The sequence below is a fragment of the Giraffa tippelskirchi genome, chromosome 4 (genome assembly GCF_054371585.1).
Source record: "Giraffa tippelskirchi isolate mGirTip1 chromosome 4, T2T-mGirTip1v1.2.pri, whole genome shotgun sequence".
Taxonomy (NCBI): Eukaryota; Metazoa; Chordata; class Mammalia; order Artiodactyla; family Giraffidae; genus Giraffa; species Giraffa tippelskirchi.
The window spans coordinates 155,854,667-155,879,632 of NC_137278.1; the positions used below are offsets into that span (position 1 = coordinate 155,854,667).

Below are 24,966 nucleotides of genomic sequence, written 5' to 3' on the forward strand. Positions count from 1 at the left end.
TCCATTAAGCACTGTGTCAGCTGACTTTACAGTCCTTTGCTTCCACTTCATAGTCCCTTGCTTCCACTGATATCATCCCATCTTCAGGATCCTCAACTCAGCCTACCAGGTGCCTGGACCTGGGGGTAGAAGAAAATGCCCACTGGGGGCCCTGCCTGGGGAAGTTGACATGTCCTCGGTCCTTGAAGTCCTCTGCTTGCCCAGTTGCTGGGGGGTGCTGGGATCACTTGGAGTGAAGTGGGGACTCCTCATTGGTGACTCAAGCATCAACTCCCAAGGGTCCAGGCCCTGAGCCCCTCAGGAGTTTCTGCTTTCTGGGAGTTGGGGGTCTCACATAACCAGTTTCCCTTAAGGAGGGCCTGCTGCCTCTGACCTCGAGACAATGGAAGCGCATCCATCCTGGAGCAGACCCTTTATTTCTCATCCTCTCTCATCAGGGGAGACTCACCTAAGAACAGAGAATTCCAAAGAGCTGATACACCGGAACTCATTTCCCTTGGGGTTTGAAGGACACAAAACCAGTTCTGTTTGTTTTGCATTAACAGATTTGTCTTCATCTTTCCACTCAAAATAACAATTACATTTCTTTATATGCCTATATTCATAACAAATGATTTTTATCCCTGGGCTAGAGGTGGGGGATTTCCAGGATGGGTCTTCTGGGCTTAGTCCTCCTTGCTCCTTCCCCTGCTCAGGCCACCCAGGTGAGCCACCTTTCAGCACCAGCATCACCATTGTGGTTTGTCCCATCCCTGACACCTTCGCCCATTAGGGCTGGAGGAGAGAGAGAGGCGGCCACCAGGGCTGTCTGAATAACAAAGCTTCAGGTTGAACTTGAATTTCTTGCCTCTGGCTAATTGGTGTGGTGATGCATCCACCTATACAAATTATAGAGTGGCTCATGTAGGGGCTGTGTGTCTGTTGCTGGCAGCCAAGGGAGGAGAGCTCTTCTCAGCAGGCTCCAGCAGGTTGTGGCTCAGAGGGCACACTTCTCCTGCTGTCCCCTGACCCCAATTCTTCTTGGCCATCACCTATATCAGCACCCCCATACACACCATGGCAGCTATCTTGGACCTCTCCTTTATGTACCGCTGGTTCAAGAACTGCAGTCTGGTCCGCAACCTCTCAGACAAGTACGTCTTCATCACAGGCTGTGACTCGGGCTTCGGGAACCTCCTGGCCAGGCAGCTGGTTGATCGGGGCATGCGGGTGCTGGCTGCTTGCTTCACTGAGGAGGGGGCCCAGAAGCTTCAGCAAGACACCTCCTATCGGCTGCAGACCACCCTATTGGATGTCACCAAGACAGAGAGCATCAAAGCAGCAGCCCAGTGGGTGAGGGACCAAGTGGGTGAACAAGGTGGGACAAATTGCATTCTTTGGTTTTCTCAGTGTATCCTTCTTTTTCTGTCTCCCACAGGCATCTGACAGTTATCAGGGACCCTGTTCAGGTAGGGTGGGAGAGAAAGGGACTGAGGCTGTAGCTTAGTGGGATTGGAAACTGCTGCATGGTTTGGACTGTCCACATGCATGCATGCTAAGTCACTTCAGTAGTGCCTAATTCTTTGTGACTCTATGGACTGTAGCCCTGTAGATAGGCTCTTCTGTCCATGGGATTCTCCAGGTAAGAATACTGGAGTGGGTTGCCATGCCCCTCTCCAGGGGATCTTCCCTGGAGACTCAAGGATCAAACCCACATCTCTTGTGTCTCCTGCATCAGCAGGGGGTTCTTTACCACTAGCACCACTGGAGAAGCGCGCTGGACTGTCCACATGAAGAGATGATTTTCCAAGGAAGTTTTCTCTCCCAGAAACTCAAAGGGTTGGCAGGGTTTGGTGGGTAGCTGCACTAGAAGATCAGGGAGGGAACATGTGTTCCGAATGTCCAAGCCTTTAAATGTCTCACTGGGACTTCGGTTGTCCTAATCATCAGCTCCTGTAGAAATGTGAGCACGTTTCTTATTGGGATCAGGCTGGAGGGAGGGGAGAGTCCATGAGGTTGGACTCCCTGAGTCGGAGTATTTGTTCTCCTTGACTATGTCGGGTTAGATTGCAGGGTGAGGAGCAAGATCGGTCCTCTTTCGCATATCATGATGGATACTGGGTTGACCTGAGGGTAAGTGTCTATGTCAGGAGGGCTGCTCTTATTGGGAAAGGAGTCCGTGGGCTAGGGCTGGACTAGGACTGCATAGGGACCAGCCCAGGGAGTTTCCCACATACAGAACGTGGGTGTAGGAATGGGAGGAAAGTGTGGCCCAGTTGTAGAAGCAGCAGTCTGGGGGAAGTCCTGCCTCCTGAGGAAACTATACTGGGAACTGTGCACACGAGTCAGAGCAGAGAACTCTGGGGCCCAGGAGGGGCAGACAGTGACTCTTGCTTGATTTCCCTCTTTGGCATTTACCACTATTCAATACTCAATGTTTCACTTAGTTTTCTTACTTATCTATTTCTCTTGCTAGAATAAAACTATGTTGTGTGTGGGGTGGGGGGAGGGGGGTGTTGTTCCTTTTATTCACTATATATCCTGAGTACTTACTAGTATCTAGCATCTAGTAAGGTGCTCAGGAAATATTTGTGAAAAGAACTAAGTAATAAATAATTCAGCAAGAGTGAGTTTCTTTCTTCAACAGGCTGCCTCCCCCCACTGCCCTACATTCAGCTTTGAGCCCCTTGTGTTAATGATTCACTGGGTAATATTAGTTTCCTATGGTTTCCCAGGCAACTCAGTGGTAAGAATCTGCCTGCAATGCAGAGATGCAGAGGGTTTGATCTCTGGGTCAGGAAGATCCCCTGGAGAACAAAATGGCACCCCACTCCAGTATCCTTGCTGGGTTAATCCCAAGGTCAGAGGAGCCTGGGCTATAGTTCATGAGGTCGCAAAGAGTTGGACATGACCTGAAGCGATTGAGCACATGTAATAAATGCTGTAATAAATACACACAAACTTAGAGGCTTAAGGGAGCACATACTTATTATCTTATAGTTCCGGAAGTCAAAAGTCCAAAATGGGTCTCCCCAGGCTAAAATCAACATGTTAACAGAGCTTTAGGGAAGACTGCTTTTGTTGCCTTTTCTAGCTTCTAGAGGCCGCCTGCACAACTTGGCTCATGACCTCTTTATCATCAAGGCCAGCAAGGTCAGGTGCAGTCCCTTTCATGCTGCCATCTCTCTCGCTCTCTGTCTTCTGGCTCCCTCTTCCATTTAGAAGGACCTTTGTGATTATATTGGGCTCAGCAGGCTAATCCAGAATATATTCCCCATTTTAAGGTCAATTGAATTACATTTCATCTGCTACTTTAATTCCACTTTCCCATGTAATCCACCTTACACAGCTTCCCAGAATTAGTACAGGGTGTAAGCAGCACTGGGAAATGGGGGAAGGGGTCCTCATAGGCTTTCTTGTTACCCCTTAGAGTCTCTGGACATGACAAGTTGACCCGACCCTGAAGTTGTTCACAGAGTTATGAAAGTTCTCTAGACCTCTTTGCAGAGAAAAAAAAATGCTTAAGGCTGTCCTGGTTTACCAGCAGGCAGAGCTTTTTACCAGAACTGCTCGGGTTTTACAGTCTTTGGGTCTCAGGGGCTCATGTTGTTCACTGCAAGGCAAAAGAGTCTCCTCTAGCTAGGAAGTTCTGAGTCCTGCCAGGCAGGGGTCTCCTGTGGTCTCTACTTGGAGGGAAGCAGAAAGAGAGCGGGGACACAGCTTGTGTGGGGAGCCCTGCCCTAGGGGAAGGGGTGAACCAGGATTGGTGTGTACATCCAGACCTGCCCATGTGTGTGTGGAAGACTATCTTGAGGTTACACAGCCCAAGTGGGGTAGTGAGACAGGGGGAGGGGAAGGGAAGGAACCCCAAGCCCCTTCCCAGGTGGAATTTTACTTGGAACCTCAGTATGTAAAACAAATGAAAACTGAGGTTCTCCTGCATCTCCCTTCCTTAGCACATTATGGGATTCAGCCTGAAAGCTCTCAGGATTGCAAACCACAGGCTGGAAACGACTGTCCTAATCCAGCCAGCAATGAACCTGAGGCCCAGGGAAAGGAAATGATTTCAAGGCTGGAGTTAGAATCAGGACTAGAACTTGAGGCTCTTCAAGTCTGGCCCCTGCAGAGCTAAATGATAATACCTAGCATTATTTCTCTCCATTTGTATTAATACCAACTCATTTAAATATTTCAAAGAGAGCTCTTTTCACATTTTTCCACAATTATTTAAATGTTTTATATATTTGTTTATAAATCTTATTTCTTTTCTGGCTTGTGAACTCCTAGAAAAATAAGACCCTGTTTTGTTCATTTTGTGCCTCTAGCACCTTCCTCTGTAACTGACAGATGCATGAAATGAATGAATGTGTGAATGGATGAATGAATGGAGCAATTTCGGTAATGTGTGAAGTAGAATTAGTTTCTTATACTCAGATGATTAGAGAGGGGAAAGTATGATGGGGGAGGGAATTGAAACATTAATTCATTAGTATGAAAATGAGATCTCTTTTTCCCTGAGCTAATAGCTTAGATCCTATTAAGCCTGGATCATAGCTGGTACAGGGCACAGCTAAGCTGGTAGACTGTGTGAATTAGCAAAAGTGCCCCTCTAGGTATATGTTCCTCTGGGCTGTCATAGCTCTCCACCCCACACCCCCAGTCTGGCTGTCGTGTGCTTTGTGAATATGCTTAACCATCCTCAGCAGCCCAGAGCTGGTGGGTAGTGGACCCTGGTGATATTCCAGAGACACTGCTGATTTCTGTCTGGTTCTCTCTCCCTCCATCTTACCCCCAGGCCTCTGGGCCCTAGTGAACAATGCGGGTGTGGGCCTGCCCAGTGGTCCCAATGAATGGTTGACCAAGGAAGACTTTGTGAAGGTGATCAACGTGAACCTGGTGGGACTGATTGAAGTGACCCTCCATATGCTGCCCATGGTCAAGAAAGCCCGGGGCAGGGTTGTCAACATGTCCAGCTGCGGGGGCCGTGTGGCTGTCATTGGTGGAGGCTACTGCGTCTCCAAGTTTGGTGTTGAGGCTTTCTCTGACAGCATCAGGTGACTGGGCCCAAATGCCAAACCACTAGGGGTGGGAGTTCCGGGGGGTTTCACCCCAGGAAAAGAGAGCTGGGTGGGGGCAGTTATGGAGGGAAGATGTTAAAACAGTAGCAAGAAGAAGACTAGCCCACCAGGGGCCTTCCCCAGGGACCTAGAAAAAAAGGGATGAAAACAGGTGGGGTGGTGATGGGCAGCTTTCCCTTGGACTGCTTTGGGCCTGTGTGAGTAGGAGGGAGAGTCCCCCAAAGAGACAGAGAGGCCTGGAGGCAGATGCACTGTGGGCGACCTTCCAAGGATGATGCAAGCCTTGTATAGACCCAGCATTCCTTTGTCACCTGGATAGGGGGGCCAAATGCGAGGGACCTGGTGGGAGCAAGACGTGGTCTAGATTCCTCCCGGCTGGGCTGGCCTACTGTGAATTGCCCAGAGGCAGGCTTGGGAAAGGGCTTGTTTGCATGAAAGCAGCGCTGAGCCTGGGGCAGGGGTGGGGGTCGCACCCCCAGGTTCCTGATCTGCCAGGGAGATCAGCTCCTCTGGAGGTGTCAGAGGTGATTCTCTCTGATGACCCTTGGTCATCGTGGGGTCCCAGACTGAGTCCATGCTCTTCTTTCCCAGGCGTGAGCTCCACTACTTTGGGGTGAAAGTCAGTATCATCGAGCCGGGGAACTACCGGACGGCCATTCTGGGCAAGGAGGGCCTGGAGAAGCGCATGCGCAAGCTGTGGGAGCGTCTGCCCCAGGAGACCCGTGAGAGCTACGGAGAGGAGTACTTCCGGATCTGTGAGCTCCCCAGAAGAGAACGGGGTCTCTGAGAGGGGTGGAGAGGTCCTGGGAGTCACCGACCCGATTTCATTTTCCAGATATTGGGATGGAGGCTCAGAGGAGTTATGAGCCTCAGGCCACACCGCTGGCGGCAGAGCTGGGGTTTGAGAACTGCTGGGAGTGCCAGAACCATAGCTGCGGGGAGATGGGGTTGTTAGGAGAGATCTCCCCACCTCGGCTTCTCCCCCGCGGCGCCCGCCCACCGCCACCACCTCCCCCAGCCTACCCACCCCCGCGCCAAACATCCCTATGCTGGTGAATCAGGTGCAGGTGAATCTGTCCTGGGTACAGAGAAGTTATTAAGAGCGCAGCTGCTTGGGCCAGATTGCCTGGGTTTGAATCCCGGCCCTGCCACTTCCCAGCTAGAAGATTTGGGAATGCTACCTAGTCACCTTAAGCTTCAATTTTCTCATCTAGCTGCTGCTGCTGCTGCTAAGTCGCTTCAGTCGTGTCCAACTCTGTGCGACCCCATAGACGGCAGCGCCCCAGGCTCCTCCGTCCCTGGGATGTTCCAGGCAAGAGTACTGGAGTGGGTTGCCATTGCCTTCTCCGTTCTCATCTAGAGAATGGAGTAAACGATAGTGCCCATTTCCCAGGGCTTCTGTGAGGACTGATACCTGAAATACCTCACACGCACTAAGTGCTTGTTAGGTCAGTAAAGAGAAAAAGCACTCAGTATTTAAAAGGAAGGCACTCGAGGCAGCTCTGTTTCTCCCTGAGCTAAGGGAATCCTGTGAATCTCAGGTCTCTCTGGAGAGTGGAGAGGGGCCCTCACAGCTGTGGATTATTATGACCAACCAAACAGCCTCCTGGCTTGTAAATCCCAGGATCAGGCCAGGTATCTTGGAGTGATTTGTGTGTGTGCATGTGTGTGTGTGCGCGCGCGCGTGCCCACTCAGTCTTTGCAACCCCATGGGCTGGAGCCGGTCAGGCTCCTCTGTCCATGGAATGTTCCAGGCAAGAATCCTGGAGCAGGGTGCCATTTTCTTCTCCAGGGAATCTTCAGACCCAAGGATTGAACCCGCATCTCTTGCATTTCCTGCATTGGTAGGCGGATTCTTTACCACTAGCACCATTAGCCATACCCAAAATAGAACTATATTGGAAATGGCAGTTAATTGCAATCTAACCTAGACACGTTCCTGAGAAGCAGCACACAGAGTCACTGGAACAGGCATGTGAACAGGACACAGTGTTCTGGTCCTCAGGGCCTGGAACTGAGTCACAGCCTGGCTTGGTTAGCCAGAACAACATAGCCACCTGCCAAGTTTCTTTATCTCAACTCTGCAGGGGAAGCCACCCAAAATTGCCCTTTTAGTCCCCTTTCTTCCTAGGGAGGGAAGGACTGTTGCGTCCATACTAAGTGCCAAAGCCTCATCCCTGCTATTTTATAGACTTTGCATGTGTGCCAAGTTGCTTCAGTCATGTCCGACTCTTTGCAACTCTATGGACTATAGCCTGCCAGGCTCCTCTGTCCATGGAATTCTCCAGGCAAGAGTACTGTAGTGGATTGCCATGCTCTCCTCCAGGGGATCTTTCCGACCCAGGGCTCGACCAGTCTTCCCAACCAGTCTCTTATGTCTCCTGCATTTGCAGGCTGGTTCTTTACCATTAGCACCACCTGGGAAGCCCCTCTCTAGACTATTTTGCTTAATTCTGACAATAGCACAAATGTTTCCTGAATGTCTGAATGCAAAGCTCATGTTCTTTCTCACTGTCCAGGGGACTGACAGGGGCTAAAGGGTACCTCTGTCTCCCTTCCAATCTGTGTCAAGCTAATGCTGGGCACAAAGCAGGAGCACAGTAAATATTTGAAAGAACAAGGAAAGAATGTGCTGTAGACTATTTCCAGGTTTCAGATAGCTTCTTCCACCCCGCTGCTTCTGTGGGTCCTCCCTTCTTTCAGAACCTGGTTCCAAAGCCATCTCATCCCACCAGCCTGCCTCCTCTGATGACGGCATAGCCTTCCCTGCCTCTGAGGGAGCCATGACCCTGAGCTTCTTGGATGAGGCCTTTGACACTCACCTGCCTGCCCAGGCCCTGCTTGTGGTGGACTCTGTGTCAGACCTGTGGACAGAACACAGAGTGTTGGATTCCTAGGACATTATCTCACCATAGACCTTCTGGTTTTAAGTCAGCATGGCTCTTTTGGGGGACCCCATTTGGGCTTCCCTGGTAGCTCAGACTGTAAAGAATCTGTCTGCAATGCAGGCGACACCATTGTTCTAGTTCAATCCCTGGATTGGGAAGATCCCCTGGAGAAGGGAATCGCAGCCCACTCCAGTATTCTTGCCTAGAGAATGGGGTGGAAAAGAGTTGGACACGGCTGAGGGACTTTGACTTTCAAAATGTAGTTTGCCTCTTTTCACTGCAGTAGTTTTCTCCCTAGGAAACAGAAAGGGAGTTCCTTGGAGTTGGGGTGGGGGGTGAAGGATACTTGAACAACTCTGTTCTGCCCTCATCAACGACCCACCAGTGTCCTGCATGGAAGGGGTGATTTCTCTGCTTTCTGGACCATGCCCAAAATCAGGACAGCTTTTGCTCTCTCTTTGTTTTCAGGTTCTAAGTCCTTATCATGAATCCTGGCTCTCAGGCATCACTTCCTCCTGAGTTCTTGGGGCACTCAGTGAAATATGAGTCCCATTGAGCTGTTCCTGTCTCAGCAGGGGTGAGGGTGCAGATCAGGGCTACATAAGCTTATCATGTGGTTTGTCTCCTGTCTGTTGTGAGTACGGTGGACTTGAACCATCTCCACATCCATGTGCAGCAGGCTAACAGAATGGCCCTCACATTCGTTAGTGCCTTAGCTCATCAGAGCCCCATAATGACCTTATAACCAAAGCAAAGGCAGTGTTACTGATTTTTAATAACATCTTTTCTTTTTCCGCTGCAGGCTTTTGTAGAAAATTTGGAAACTCCAGGAAGTACATAGGAGGAAAAAAACCCTCTAGTGACTAGGAACTTCACCAGACCATGTTTTTCCTTATTTCCTTCTAATTTTTCTGTGCACTTATATTCACCCGTTTTCTATTCTCTTCTTCTCCACTGTCTACCCTGCTATTAGTCATCATTATTATTTTCTAGGGCAGGTTATTATCATCCCCGTTTTACAAATGATAACAGTTTAAGCTCAAGGTCACCTAGCTAAAAAGTGACAAAACCGGGCACAGTTCTTCTCATTGCTAGTCTAACAAAATAGTAGGAATTCAGTACATAATTACTGAATTGGGGAAGGGAAATAAGATTATTTATAGTTTGTTTAAGGAACAGCCTGGAGCTTGTGAGATCTACCTGAAATGTTAGATCTGTAATCTGATGGAAAAGGAGCTTGGATGGAATTCAGAAGACATGATCTTTAATGAAGAATAATAGAGCCTTTGGTTTTTTTCCTGTCTTGTACCCTCAAACAGATACTGACAACTTAAAGAGCACAATGCAGTTGGCAGAGCCAAGGATCAGCGAAGTCACCAACAGCATGGAGCATGCCATTGTTTCCCGGAGCCCTCGCATCCGTTACAACCCTGGCCTGGATGCCAAACTCCTGTACCTCCCCTTGGCTAAGTTTCCCACCCCTGTGACAGATTTCATCCTGAGCCGGTACCTTCCAAGGCCAGCAGACAGTGTCTGAACTGGGGAAGCTCAGGGGGTGATCAGTGGAGTGTAGGGGAGGGGGGTGAGAGAAGCCACCATCAGGTCCCAAGAAGAGGGACCAGATGTTCTGGGGGCACTTTGCTTAGCTGACACCCTGCCTGCTGCTGGCAAATTTATGGGTAACTTCTAACAGAAGATGCATGCCTCTTCTCACTCACTGGGGCCCACAGAAACTTGAGGTGGCCTTTGTAGGTTCAAAGAGCTATATAGCATGAGGACCCCCTGGTGGTTAAAACTGCACTTTCAATGCAGGGGGTGCAGGTTTGATCCCTGGTCAGGAAGCTAAGATCCCACATGCCACACAATGTGGCCAAAATAAAATTTTTAAAAAAATTACTTAAAGACCTATAGTATGGCTCCAAGAACATCTATTTCCCAGTCAGGATATGACTTTGCTTACCTGGAAGAGTCAGGGAAAGGAAAACTATCTCCTGCTGAATCATGAGCCTCCCTCAGTTATCACCACCACTGGGAAACTTTGTGGGATACTGTAGCCCACAGGAAAACCCAACCACTTTCCTCTTGTGTCTCTAAATATGCATTAGCCTTATTCACATAGCCCTTTATTTAAAGTATGTATTAGGACAGACATGGAATGCAAGATTATATCACATAAAATTTATCATAGTATTTTCTCTCTTTTATGGATTTCTGTATCTATAGGTGATTGGGACTCACATAAAATAACATTTATTTATTTAATTACCATGGATTAATACTTCAAATATTTATTGAGGGCCTGCTACAGACTAGCACTGTGTAGGAGCTGGAAGGATACAGTTCAGTTTAGTTCAGTCGCTCAGTCGTGTCTGACTCTTTGCGACCCCATGAACTGCAGCCGGCCAGGCCTCCCTATACATCACCAACCTCCCTGTCCATCACCAAGGAAGGATGCAAATATGATTAAATCATGCCTTGGTTTTTCACTGTTTACTTTGCGGTTTTGTTTTTTCTGTTTTAGCATAGCATCTAGTAGCAGAGATAGGACAACAATAGAAGAAACAGAAATCAGTAAGTCAAATTTTTGGACCTGTGAGGAACCCCTAAGTGAAAGTCACTCAGTTGTGTCCGACTCTTTGCGACCCCATGGACTATTCAGTCCATGGAATTCGCCAGGCTAGAATACTGGAGTAGGTTGCCTTTCCCTTCTCCAGGGGAACTTCTCAACCCAGGGCTCGAACCCAGGTCTCACAATTGCAGGAGGATTCTTTACCAGCTGAGCCATAAGGGAAGCCCAAGATACTGGGGTGGGTAACCTATCCTATCTCCAGGGGATCTTCCCAACCCAGGAATTGAACCAGTGTCTCCACATTGCAGGCGGATTCTTTACCAGCTGAGCCACAAGAGAAGCCCAAGGATACTGGAGTGGGTAGCCGATCCCTTCTCCAGCAGATCTGCCCAACCCAAATATCAAACCAAGGTCTCCTGCATTGCAGGAAGATTCTTTACCAACGGATCTATCAGGGAAGCCCCAAGGAACCCTCAGTTCAGTCGCTCAGTCCTGTCCGACTCTTTGCGACCCCATTAACTGCAGCACGCCAGGCCTCTCTGTCCATCACCAACTCCCGGAGTTTACTGAAATTCGTCCATTGAGTCAGTGATGCCATCCAACCATCTCATCTTCTGTCGTCCCCTTCTCCTCCTGCCTTCAATCTTTTCCAGCATCAGGGTCTTTTCAAATGAGCCAGTTCTTTGCATCAGGTGGCCAAAGTATTGGAGTTTCAGCTTCAGGATCAGTCTTTCCAATGAATATTCAGGACTGATCTCCTTTAGGATGGACTGGTTGGATCTTCCTGCAGTCCAAGGGACTCTCAAGAGTCTTCTCCAATACCACAGTTCAAAAGCATCAATTCTTCGGTGCTCAGGTTTCTTTATAGTCCAACTCTCACATTCATACATGACTACTGGAAAAACTATAGCTTTGACTAGATGGACCTTTGTTGGCAAAGTACTATCTCTGGTTTTTAATATACTAAGTTGGTCATAACTTTTCTTCTAAGGAGCAAGCATCTTTTAATTTCATGGCTGCAATCACCATCTGCAGTGATTTTGGAGTCCCCCAAAATAAAGTCTGACACTGTGTCCATTGTTTCCCCATCTATCTGCCATGAAGTGACGGGACCAGATGCCATGATCTTAGTTTTCTGAATGTGGAGTTTTAGCCAACTTTTTCACTCTGCTCTTTCACTTTCATCAAGAGGCTCTTTAGTTCTTCTTCACTTTCTGCCATAAGGGTGATGTCATCTGCATATCTGAGGTTATTGATATTTCTCCCGGCAATCTTGATTCCAGCTTATGCTTCATCCAGCCCAGCGTTTCTCATGATGTACTCTGCATATAAGTTAAATAAGCAGGGTGACAATTTACAGCTTTGACATACTCCTTCCCCGATTTGGAACCAGTCTGTTGTTCCATGTACAGGTCTAACTGTTGCTTCCTGATCTGCATACACATTTCTCAGTAGGCAGGTAAGCTGGTCTGGTATGCCCATCTCTTTAAGAATATTCCAGTGTGTTGTGATCCATGCAGTCAAAGGCTTTGGCATAGTCAATAAAGCAGAAATAGATGTTTTTCTGGAACTCTCTTGCTTTCTCGATGATCCAGTGGATGTTGGCAATTTGATCTCTGGTTCCTCTGCCTTTTCTAAAACCAGCTTGAACATCTGGAAGTTCACAGTTCACATACTGTTGAATCCTGGCTTGGAGAATTTTGAGCATTAGTTTGCTAGTGTGGGAGATGAGTGCAATTGTGCGGTAGTTTGAGCATTCTTTGGCATTGCCTTTCTTTGGGATTGGGATGAAAACTGACCTTTTCCAGTCCTGTGGCCACTGCTGAGTTTTCCAAATTTGCTGACATATTGAGTGAAGCACTTTCACAGCATCATCTTTTAGGATTTGAAATAGCTCAATTGGAATTCCATCCCCTCCACTAGCTTTGTTCATAGTGATGCTTCCTAAGGCCCACTTGACTTTGCATTCCAGGATGTCTGGCTCTAGGTGAGTGATCACACCATTGTGATTTTTGGGGTCATGAAGATCTTTTTTATGTATTTCTTCTGTGTATTCTTGCCACCTCTTCTTAATATCTTCTGCTTCTGTTAGGTCCATATCATTTCTGTCGTTTATTGTGCCCACCTTTGCATGAAATGTTCCCTTGGTATCTCTAATTTTCTTGAAGAGATCTCTATTCTTTCCCATTCTATTGTTTTCCTCTATTTCTTTACATTGATCACTGAGGAGAGCTTTCTTATCTCCCTTGCTGTTCTTTGGAATTCTGCATTCAAATGGGTATATTTTTCCTTTTCTCCTTTGCCTTTCACTTCTCTTCTTTTCACAGCTATTTGTAAGGCCTCCTCAGACAACCATTTTGCCTTTTTGCATTTCCTTTTCTTGGGGATGGTCTTGATTCCTGCCTCCTGAACAATGTCATGAACCTCCATCCATAGTTCTTCAGGCACTCTGTCTGTCAGATCTCATCCCTTGAATCTCTTTGTCACTTCCGCTGTATAATCGTAAGGGATTTGATTTAGGTCATACCTGAATGGTCTAGTGGTTTTCCCCACTTTCTTCATTGTAAGTCTGAATTTGGCAATAAGAAGTTCATGATCTCGGCCACAGTCAGCTCCTGGTCTTGTTTTTTTTGCTGACTATATAGAGCTTCTCCATCTTTAGCTGCAAAAATATAATCAATCTGATTTTGGTATTGACCATCTGGTGATGTCCATGTGTAGATAGAGTCTTCTCTTGTGTTGTTGGAAGAGGGTGTTTGCTATGACCAGTGTGTTTTCTTGGCAAAACTCTATTAGCCTTTGCCCTTCTTCATTCTGTACTCCAAGGCCAAATTTGCCTCTTACTCCAGGTGTTTCTTGACTTCCTACTTTTGTATTCCAGTCCCCATGATAAAAAAGACATCTTTTGGGGGCGTTAGTTCTTAATGGTCTTGTAGGTCTTCATAGAACCGTTCAACTTCAGCTTCTTTAGCATTACTCGTTGGGGCATAGACTTGGATTACTGTGATATTGAATGGTTTGCCTTGGAAGTGAACAGAGATCATTCTGTCATTTCTAAGATTGTATCCAAGTACTGCATTTTGGACCCTTTTGTTGGCTATGATGGCTACTCCATTTCTTCTAAGGGATTCTTACCCACAGTAGTGAAAGATTGTTGCTGAACCACGAAAGACGCCGGGATTCTTGGCCTCCGGAGGTGAAGAATTAAATACAGGGCCAGAGATGAGGCTTGATGCTCAGAGCTTTTGTGTAATAGAGTTTTATTAAAGTATAAAAGGGATAGAGAAATCTTCTGACATAGACATCAGAAGGGAGCAGAAAGAGTGCCCCCTCACTAGTGTTCAATTCAGTTGCTCAGTTGTGTCCAATCTTTGTGACCCCATGAATCGCAGCACGCCAGGCCTCCCTGTCCATCACCAACTCCCAGAGTCTACCCAAACTCATGTCCATCGAGTCAATGATGCCATCCAGCCATCTCATCCTCTGTCGTCCCCTTCTCCTCCTGCCCCCAATCCTTCCCAGCATCAGGGTCTTTTCCAACGAGTCAACTCTTCGCATGAGGTGGCCAAAGTATCAGAGTTTCAGCTTCAACATCAGTCCTTCCAATGAACACTCAATGGAGTTATATACTTTTTAATTACTTATTACAGTGAATCAAAAGAATGTCTGGAGGTTGTAAAGACCTCATTAGACCCACTCCCATAATTTACATTTTAGGATAGCAGGATTAGCCAGAAAGTTTTTCCGAGACTGTCCTCAAGCAGGATACATTATTGTTATATAATCCTAAGGAATATAGAGGGGGAAAAACGTTTGTTCTTTCTTCCTCCTTGAGAATTCCAGACCCGTCTCTCCTTGGTGACCCCTGGAGTTCTTATCAACCTGCCTAGGAATTGACTGTCTCAGTAGTAGACACAATGGTCATCTGAGTTAAATTCACCCGTTCCAGTCCATTTTAGTTTGCTGATTACTAAAATGTTGATGTTCACTCTTGCTATCTCCTGTTTGACCACTTCCAATTTGCCTTGATTCATGGACCTAATATTCCAGGTTCCTATGCAATATTGCTCTTTATAGCATCAGACTTTACTTCCATCACCAGTCACATCCACAGCTGGGTGGCCCTACACAGGCATGGCCACAGCCTTGTCTATCTCAATGAAACTAAGCCATGCCATGTGGGGCCACCCAAGACGGATGGGTCATGGTGGAGAGGTCTTACAGAATGTGGCCCGCTGGAGAAGGGCATGGCAAACCACTTCAGTATTCTTGCCTTGAGAACCCCATGAACAGTATGAAAAGGCAAAAAGATAGGACACTGAAAGATGAACTCCCCAGGTCAGTAGGTGCCCAATATGCTACCGGAGATCGGAGGAGAAATAACTCCAGAAATAATGATGGGATGGAGCCAAAGCAAAAACAATACCCAGCTGTGAATGTGACTGGGGATAGAAGCAAAGTCCGATGCTACATAGGAGCCTGGAATGTTAGGTCCATGAATCAAGGCAAATTGGAAGTGGTCAAACAGGAGATGGCAAGAGTGAATGTCAACATTCTAGGAATCAGTGAACTAAGATGGACTGGAATGGGTGAATTTAACTCAGATGACCATTATCTCTACTACTGTGGGCAAGAATCCCTTAGAAGAAATGGAGTAGCCATCATGGTTAACAAAAGAGTCTGAAATGCAGTACTTGGATGCAATCTCAAAAATGACATAATGATCTCTGTTCGTTTCCAAGGCAAACCATTCAATATCACAGTAATTCAAGTCTATGCCCCAACCAGTAATGCTGAAGAAGCTGAAGTTGAACGGTTCTATGAAGACCTACAAGACCTTTTAGAAATAACACCCAAAATTGATGTCCTTTTCATTATAGGGGACTGGAATGCAAAAGTAGGAAGTCAGGAAACACCTGGCATAACAGGCAAACTTGGCCTTGGAGTACAGAATGAAGCAGGGCAAAGGCTAATAGAGTTTTGCCAAGAGAATGCATTGGTCATAGCAAACACCCTCTTCCAACAACACAAGAGAAGACTCTACACGTGGACATCACCAGATGGTCAACACTGAAATCAGATTGATTATATTTTTTGCAGGCAAAGATGGAGAAGCTCTATACAGTCAGCAAAAACAAGACCGGGAGCAGACTGTGGCTCAGATCATGAACTCCTTATTGCCAAATTCAGACTTAAATTGAAGAAAGTAGGGAAAACCACTAGTCCATTCAGATGTGACCTAAATCAAATCCCTTATGAGTATACAGTAGAAGTGACAAATAGATTTAAGGGACTAGATCTGATAGACAGAGTGCCTGATGAACTATGGCAGAGGTTCATGACATTGTACAGCAAACAGGGATCAAGACCATCCCCATGGAAAAGAAATGCAAAAAAGCAAAATGGCTGTCTGAGGAAGTCTTACAGATAGCTGGCAAGAGAAGAGAAGTGAAAAGCAAAGGAGAAAGGGAAAGATATTCCCATCTGAATGCAGAGTTCCAAAGAATAGCAAGGAGAGATAAGAAAGCCTTCCTCAGTGATCAATGCAAAGAAATAGAGGAAAACAACAGATTGGGAAAGACTAGAGATCTCTTCAAGAAAATTAGAGAGACCAAAGGAATATTTCATGCACAGATGGGCTCGATAAAGGACAGAAATGGTATGGACCTAACAGAAGCAGAAGATATTAAGAAGAGGTGGCAAGAATACACAGAAGAACTGTACAAAAAAGATCTTCATGACCCAGATAATCACGATGGTGTGATCACTCACCTAGAGCCAGACATCCTGGAATGTGAAGTCAAGTGGGCCTTAGGAAACATCACTACGAACAAAGCTAGTGGAGGTGATGGAATTCCAGTTGAGCTATTTCAAATCCTGAAAGATGATGCTGTGAAAGTGCTGCACTCGATGTGCCAGCAAATTTGGAAAACTCAGCAGTGGCCACAGGACTGGAAAAGGTCAGTTTTCATCCCAATCCCAAAGAAAGGCAATGCCAAAGAATGCTCAAACTACTGCACAATTGCACTCATCTCACATGCTAGTAAAGTAATGCTCAAAATTCTCCAAGCCAGGCTTCAGCAATACGTGAACCGTGAACTTCCAGATGTTCAAGCTGGTTTTAGAAAAGGCAGAGGAACCAGAGATCAAATTGCCAACATCTGCTGGATCATCGAAAAAGCAAGAGAGTTCCAGAAAAACATCTATTTCTGCTTTATTGACTATGCCAAAGCCTTTGACTGTGTGGATCACAATAAGCTGTGGAAAATTCTGGAAGAGATGGGAATACCAGACCATCTGACCTGTCTCTTGAGAAACCTGTATGCAGATCAGGAAGCAACAGTTAGAACTGGACATGGAACAACAGACTGGTTCCAAATAGGAAAAGGAGTACATCAAGGCTGTATATTGTCACCCTGCTTATTTAACTTCTATGCAGAGTACATCATGAAAAATGCTGGGCTGGAAGAAACACAAGCTGAAATCAAGATTGCCGGGAGAAATAGCAATAACCTCAGATATGCAGATGACACCGCCCTTATGGCAGAGAGTGAAGAAGAACTAAAGAGCCTCTTGATGACAGTGAAAGAGGGGAGTGAAAAAGTTGGCTTAAAGCTCAACATTCAGAAAACTAAGATCATGGCATCTGGTCCCATCACTTCATGGCAGATAGATGGGGAAACAGTGGAAACAGTGTCAGACTTTATTTTTGGGGGCTCCAAAATCACTGCAGATGGTGATTGCAGCCATGAAATTAAAAGACGCTTACTCCTTGGAAGGAAGGTTATGGCCAACCTAGATAGCATATTTAAAAGCAGAGACATTACTTTGCCAACAAAAGTCCGTCTAGTCAAGGCTATGGATTTTCCGGTAGTCATGTATGGATATGAGAGTTGGACGGTGAAGAAAGCTGAGCACCACAGAATCGATGCTTTTGAACTGTGGTGTTGGAGAAGGCTCTTGAGAGTCCCTTGGACTGCAAGGAGATCCAATCAATCCATCCTAAAGGAGATCAATCCTGGGTGTTCATTGGAAGGACTGATGTTGAAGCTGAAACTCCAATACTTTGGCCACCTCATGCGAAGAGTTGACTCATGGGAAAAGACCCTGATGCTGGGAAGGATTGGAGGCAGGCGGAGAAGGGGATGACAGAGGATGAGATGGTTGGATGACATCACTGACTCGATGGACATGGGATTGGGTAAACTCCGGGAATTGGTGATGGACCTGGAGGCCTGGCGTGCTGCTATTCATGGGGTCGCAAAGAGTTGGACACGACTGAGCGACTGAACTGAACTGAACACAGGCATGGCTCATAGTTTCATTGACTTAGACAAGGCTGTGATCCATGTGATCAGGTTGGTTAGTTTTCTGTGTTTGTGATTTTCAGTCTGTCTGCCCTCTGATGGAGGAATAAGGGGCTTATGGAAGCCTCCTGATGGGAGAGACTGACTGAGGGGGAAACTGGGTCTTGTTCTGATTGTCAGGGCCATGCTCAGGAAATCTTTAATCCAATTTTCTCTTGATGAGTGGGGCTGTGTTCCCTCCCTGTTATTTGACCTGAGGCCAAACTATGGTGGAGGTAATGAAGATGCATGGTGTGCTGCAGTCCATCCATGGAGTCACAAAGAGTTGGACAGGACTGAGCAACTGAACTGAGCTGAATGAAGATAATGGCGACCTCCTTCAAAAGGTCCCATGCATGCACTGCTACACTCAGTGCCCCCAACCCTGCAGCAGGCCACTGCCAACCCACGCCTCTGCCAGAGACTCTTGGACACTCGTGGGCAAGTCGAGGAACCCTAGAGGTAATCTAACTCAGTAGTTTTCCAACTTGTCTGTATAACACAGTCATCTGGTTAATTAAAATACAGATTTCTGGGCTCAGTGGTAGAAAATCTGTTTCATTAGGCATAACGTGGGGCCTAGGAATCCATATTTGTAACAAGGACCTAGATGATTCTGATACTTCTGGGTACTTGAAACTGCTGATATCCATAGGAGTAACTAATGCTCAGGTGAAGAAGTTACTTACAAGGAACCCCTCCACCATAGTAGCCTTGACAGAGCTCATGTGTTCAGATCCCCAGACTAGAATTTTAGTTGTAGAAGAATATATTTCTGAAATTTGTAACATTGTCATATGAGTCATGAAACTCAGTTATTACTTTTTAAAAAGGCTTAAACTCTTGAGCCACATGAAGTTCTGTTTTTTGTTTGTTTTTTTTTTAGTTCTACCAGTTTATTGCTACCAACCCATCTCCCTCCACCCTCATGCACGCATGCTCAGTCATGTAACCCCATGGACTGCAGCCCAACAGACTCCTCTGTCCATGGATTTTTCCAGGCAAGAATACTGGAGTGGGTTTCCATTTCCTTCTCCACATGAAGTTCTGTTGAAAAGACTTGATCTTGAGAAATGATCATGTAATAAAACTCAAATGTGAATTTTTTTAATTAAAAAATCCTTAGTCTGTGTCTCTGCAATATCCAGCTGAACTTGAAAATAACTAAATACAACTTAATTACCTCTGCAGAAGACCCTGTTTCCAAATAAGATAACACTCACAGCTTCTAGGGATTAGGATGTGGATATTTTTTGGAGCGCCAGCATCCAACCCACTAAGTCTGTTAACTTGTATCACTTCTATTCCTGGCGCCAAATTCTGTGTCAGGTAGGACGCATTGAGCATCAAGTAACAGAAAAGTCAACTCACATTGGTTTAAACAACAAAGAAAGAGGGCAGGACCCCACAGCTGTTAACTGCATCATCTTACTACTTCTTTGCTCTGCCATCCACAGTGTAGTCGTTATGCATGCTAAGTTGCTTCAGTCGCATCATACTCTTTGCAACCCCATGCATGGACTGTAGCTCGCCAGGCTCCTCTGTCCATGGGATTCTCCAGGCAAGAATACTGGAGTGGGTTGCCATTCCCTTCTCCAGGGGATCTTCCCAATTCTTCTGTGTCTACTGCATTGCAAGTGGATTCTTTATCGCTGAGCCATTGCGGAAGCCCTGTAGTTGTTATCCCAAATCCAATTACCTTTATTGTCATGGCATGACTGCCAATGGGAACTCATTCGCAACTTATAAGAGAAGCAAGAGCCTATCTTTCCATGACACTAAAGATCAAGGAAGTTCCTCTCCCAGAGCCCTCACCAATGCGTTCCTTGAATCTCATTGACCCAGAAGAGACCCAGATGGCTCAGATTTGTGCATTTGTGGACCAGCACTGACAAGGGGCTAACTTGCTACAAATCATTTAGATTAGTCATGAGACAGAATGGGAATGTTAGTCACAGTGCCTATTGCCTTGGAAAATTCAAACCTCAGAGTCCATGCTATTGAGAGGGTTAAATCTAGGTCAAAAATAAGTTTTCTTGTTGAAGACACAAAAATTTACAAGGGGGATTGGCCATACTACCTATAGCTAGGTAGTACTTTGAGATATTAATTTAGATTTTCATTGCTCCTTGGTTTCTCATTTCCCCCTTCCCCACTCAAGTAAGGAGCCAATTTGGTACATCTTTTCCTAGGGTGAGATATTTAATGGAATAAAACAAATGCATTTTTAAATGGTTATTAAATAACTTTTAATTCACATATTTATTAGCAGGGATAAATCACTACCATTGGATTAAAATAGTTCCTATATGCTACTTTTTCATTCCAAGTAAAGTTATTCTTTGGAATTAAGATGACATAATTTTTTAAATGGGTTTTACAACAAATACATTTCTTGTACCTTCTCCAGATATAGTTTCCCTCAACCTTAGTATCTTTAAAGAAATTACAGAACTTAGAGAAAGAAGCAACAGGGAATGCATCTTGTGGGTGAGAAATGGAATATTCCTGCCATATCAATAAACAAGGTTGTCATAGTCATCACTGATTTTTGGCCCTTCAAATGTGAGTTTCTGAGCCCTAAGGGCAACCAGGAAAGAAAACAACACTTGCGATCCAGCAGCCATCAGGCTCCCAAACTCTCAACTTTCAGGTTGTGACTATTTTTAAAGTCGACAAGAGTTTATACCATGTCTCAGAGAAGCAGAGCCTTTCCCCTAAGACTAGAAGATTCACTCTGGTGAATTCTGATGTGGAAAGAAGTGAGGTTTGAAGCTTCCAGAGTAGGAGGGGCCAGGGTTCACTTTCTGGAAGTATGATGGGGAGGTGGCAAGACTCAAGAGAGTCCCAGCTGCATTGTGTTTAGGCCTTTGAGACTCTGGGTGACCTCACTGTTGACTTAAAATAATGCACAACATAAGCATTGTGAGTTAAGTTTTATTTGGGGCAAAATGAGACTGCAGCCCAGGAGACAGCACCCCAGATTACTCTGAGAAACTGCTCCAAAGTGACACAATAGATTCAGTCTGAGGCTACATAGTTTTAAAGAAGATCAATTTTGCTACCACTGAAGAATGAGCATTTTAATGCCAAACTTGAAACAATAGCAAAATGTTACTTTTGGAATTTCTTACAGAGGAACAGGAGGAGTAGGACTTTTTTTTTTAAATTGTGCATGTTTGTTTAAATAGTCAGGGACAAGTTTCAACCAGGAGATGAATGTGAACTGCAACTATAAATTTTCAAAGGCAGAATTGAAACTCTACATAGGAAACATTTCAGAGGTAAGGAGAACATTTCTCCTTTGTAGGTAAGGAAATTCCAGTTCTTCCAAGGTTGCCAGGAAAAGAGAGATCTGAATTTCCTTCTGCCAAAGGAGGAGGAGAAAGAACTCCCCTGGGTGATTCTCTCATCTTCTGCACTGGTATCTGAGAGGCCAGTGATGGATGAGCCACCTCCAAGACAACTATGACTCAATTATGACAGGTTGAGAGAACTAACCCTTAGGTAGGTTGACAAGGAGTCCAGGGCTTTCAAGTAGGAAGGGATCTGGGGCTCTCGAGGGGATAGGGGTCTGGAGTTCTCAAGGAGGCAGAAAGGACAAACTTTTTCCTACATTCCTTAGTTTTAGTCACATAAAATGTTTCTTTTCTTTAAGCCCAGAGCTGATGATTACACAACAAAACAACTCAGCTTAAACGCTGTAATAAGGATTATATAACAACAATGTATCCTGCTTGAGGACATGTTTCTCCTTGAGAACCTTCGGACTAATCCTGTTTTCTTAAAATGTAAATTGTAGGAGTGGGTCTGGTAAGACTTTTACAACCTTAAGACATTCTTCTGATTTACTGTAATAACCAATTGAAAAAGTTTATCGCTCCCTTGCTAAGTGAGTGGGGCACTCTCTGTGCCCCCTCTGATGTCTGTGTCAGAAGCTTTCTCTGCCCCTTTCACTTGAATAAAACTCTGCTACACAAAATCTCTTGAGTGATCAAACCTGGTCCCTGGTCCTGAAGGTAAATCTTCTTCAGAGATCACGAATCTGACATGGTTCACCGTAAGCTAAAAATGTGATGTAGGCTTTGTGAACCTTCTGGCCAGGAAGATGGACCTCTGAGGCTTGAAGGTGTTGGTTGGGTGTCTGATGGGCAAGGGAGTCCAGCAGCTGAGGAGCCAAGCATCAGAGAGTCTGGAATCGGTGATCCTGGATGTCACCAAGACAGCGTTGCTGCAGCCGCCCAGTGGGTAATGGAATGTGTGGAGGACAGAGATATGACTTAGATGTGTGTGTGTGGCCTGCTAAGTCGCCTCAATCGTGTCTGACTCTTTACGACCCTATGGATTGTAGCCTGGCAGGCTCCTCTGTCCATGGGATTCTCCAGGTAAGAATACTGGAATGGGTTGCCATGCTCTCCTCTCGAGGATCTTCCTGACCCAGGGATCAAACCTCCCTCTCTTACGTCTCCTATATTTGGAGGTAGGTTCTTTACCTCTAGCACCACTTAGGAGGCCCATGACTTAGATATACTTCTTTTAATCTAGATGTCCTCTTATTCCAAGCACAGGGTCCCATGAGATGACACCAGCCCAATAAATAAGAGAGAGATACTCTCAAGTTATAAAATGCACTCAGTTATTTACTTTGAGAGAAAAGAACAATCACATGGGTCCAAGACAGCAGCTGATTCTACTTAGTCATACTCCATGGCATGTGGCCAAAGGCATCCAAACACACTTCATATAAGTGCAAACTAATAACAAGTTATCTTTGTATAGCACTTCACAATTTTACAAAATTCTTGTATATACATTACTCCATGTCCAGTTTAAAGATCTTTGATTTCAAAAGCAAGACCCATAGCAGAGGTCATTGCTCCTTGTTCCTGCACATGCTGGTGCAATGAGACGTGAAGTCTAGATTGTTGTTGTTGTTCAGTCACTCAGTTGTGTCTGAGTCAGCAACCCCATGGACAGCAGTACTCCAGGCTTCCCTGTCTTTCACTATCTCCCAGAGTTTACTCAAACTCATGTCCATTGAGTCAGTGATGCCATCCAATCATCTCATCCTCTGTCATTCCCTTCTTCTCCTGCCCTCAATCATTTCCAGCATCAGTCTTTTCCAGTGAGTCAGCTCTTTGCTTCAGGTGGCCATAGTATTGGAGCTTCAGCTTCACCATCAGTCAGTCCAATGAATGCTCAGGACTGATTTCCCTTAGGTGCCAGAGTCCAGCTCTGGCAGCCAGGGAAACACCCTGAAGGGATGAACGGGGTCAGTGAATGGTGCAGCCTCTCACTCATTTAGACTGCATGTCGGCGGAGAAAATGATGCAGTCTCTTGCTCAAAGCACTGGGCTGCATGTTTATTTTAAGCATCAGGTTTTCTTTTATACTTTTACAAAAGCATTAGGTCAGAGGTATGACATCTTCAGTTTCCCCTCACCCATATTTAGTGTCTCCATAAATCATTGTTGTCCTTCAGAGTTCCCTCTTAAGTGTCCTTGTGATGACATTGTAACTCAAGTTTGTCTCTGGGCTGTATATCACATGCCTCAGTTTATTTCTTATCTCTCTAAATCCTGTTTTCCCCTAGTAACTTAAGCTCATCATCTCCTAAAAAGGCTTTTAGCTATTAGTATCTCTAAAATACCTAGTTTCCATAAGCTATAGTAAAATATGCCAACACTACAACATACCTTAAACTTTTAGCTTCTAACTATTCTTAATTATTCCTAACCCTTAAACTCAGCAAACTTGTTTTGTCATAAACATTTTCTTTACAAGCAGGTTTCAGAAAACAATGTTTCCCATGGCCTCAGGCTACAGCCTATGTACTCATCCTGGAACATTCTTTGTAAAGATCGTTGAACAAATGTCAATAGTTACCTTTATGGATTATAACATTCTTTCCAGCCAACTCAACCGGAGGAAGGAAAGGACAAGTCAGAATCACAAGACCTAACTCCTTCATCCCAGGACCGTGCCTGCGGGATGAGGAGAAGGGGTTGGGGCCGTGCCTCCATTTTGTCAGTAATGCCTATCGCGGCTCCCGACATTTAGGATTGACTGGTTTGATCTCCTTGTTGTCCAAGGGACTCTCAAGAGTCTTCTCCAGCACCACAGTTCAAAAGCATCAATTCTTCAGCCTTCAGCCTTCTTTATGGTCCAACTCTCACATCTGTACATAACTACTGGGAAAACCATAGCTTTGACTTTCTCAGAAAAGTGATGTCTCTGCTTTTTAATATGCTGTCTAAGTTTGTCATAGCTTTTCTTCCAAGGAGCAAGTGTCTTTTAATTTCATGGCTGCAGTCACCATCCACAGTGATTTTGGAGCCCAAGAAAATAAAAACTGTCACTGTTTGCAATTTTTCCCCATATGTTTGCCATGAAGTGATGGGACAGGATGCCCTGGTCTTAGTTTTTTGAATGTTAAGTTTTAGACCAGTGTTTTCACTATCCCCTTTCACCCTCATCAAGAGGCTCTTCAGCTCTTCAGCTCTTCTTTGCTTTCTGCCATGAGAGTGGAGTCATCTGCATATCTGAGGTTGTTGATATTCCTCCCAGCAACTTTGATTCCAGCTTATGATTCATCTAGCCCAGCATTTCATAAGATGTACTCTGCATATAAGTTAAATAAACAGGGTGACAATATGCAGCCTTGATGTACTCCTTTCCTAATTTGGAACTAGTCCATTGTTCCATGTCCAGTTCTAACTTTTGTTTCTTGACCTGCATACAGATTTCTCAGGTAAGATGATATGGTATTCCCATCTCTTTCAGAATTTTCCACAGTTTGTTGTGCTGAACACAGTCAAAGGCTTTAGTGTAGTCAATGAAGCAGAATTAGATTATTTTTTGAATTCTTCTGCTTTTTCTATGATCCAATGGATGTTGGCAATTTGATCTCTGATTCCTCTGCCTTTACTAAATCAGTTTTTACATCACACTCCGTGTGATCTTAGGTAAGTCATCTAATCCGTCAGTCACTGGGAAAGTCAATGTCTTTTCCAGTCACATGGGAATAATAATTCCTCCCCTCAAAAGTTCTGGTAAAGCTTACATGGTATAATGCATATAAAAAACTTTGTAAAGGAGAGATGGAG

At 45.4% G+C, this 24,966-nt stretch overlaps 1 protein-coding gene across 1 annotated transcript; it reads left to right on the forward strand.

Moving 5' to 3' along the window:
* The first annotated feature begins 1,056 nt into the window (after positions 1-1,056).
* Positions 1,057-10,436, forward strand: SDR9C7 (short chain dehydrogenase/reductase family 9C member 7). Its single transcript, XM_081588273.1, has 4 exons — positions 1,057-1,357; positions 4,775-5,033; positions 5,649-5,812; positions 9,265-10,436. Exons 1-4 carry the CDS (start codon positions 1,057-1,059, stop codon positions 9,480-9,482), a joined length of 942 nt encoding a protein of 313 aa, XP_081444399.1. The 3' UTR covers positions 9,483-10,436.
* Positions 10,437-24,966: the final 14,530 nt, after the last annotated feature.

Excerpts from the sequence above, each read along its gene's own strand:
- SDR9C7 (XM_081588273.1), top strand. The coding sequence starts at position 1,057 with ATGGCAGCTATCTTGGACCTCTCCTTTATGTACCGCTGGTTCAAGAAC. Across the intron at positions 5,034-5,648 it reads GCTTTCTCTGACAGCATCAG|GCGTGAGCTCCACTACTTTG; the intron begins GTGACTGGGCCC and ends CTTCTTTCCCAG. Across the intron at positions 5,813-9,264 it reads AGAGGAGTACTTCCGGATCT|ATACTGACAACTTAAAGAGC; the intron begins GTGAGCTCCCCA and ends ACCCTCAAACAG.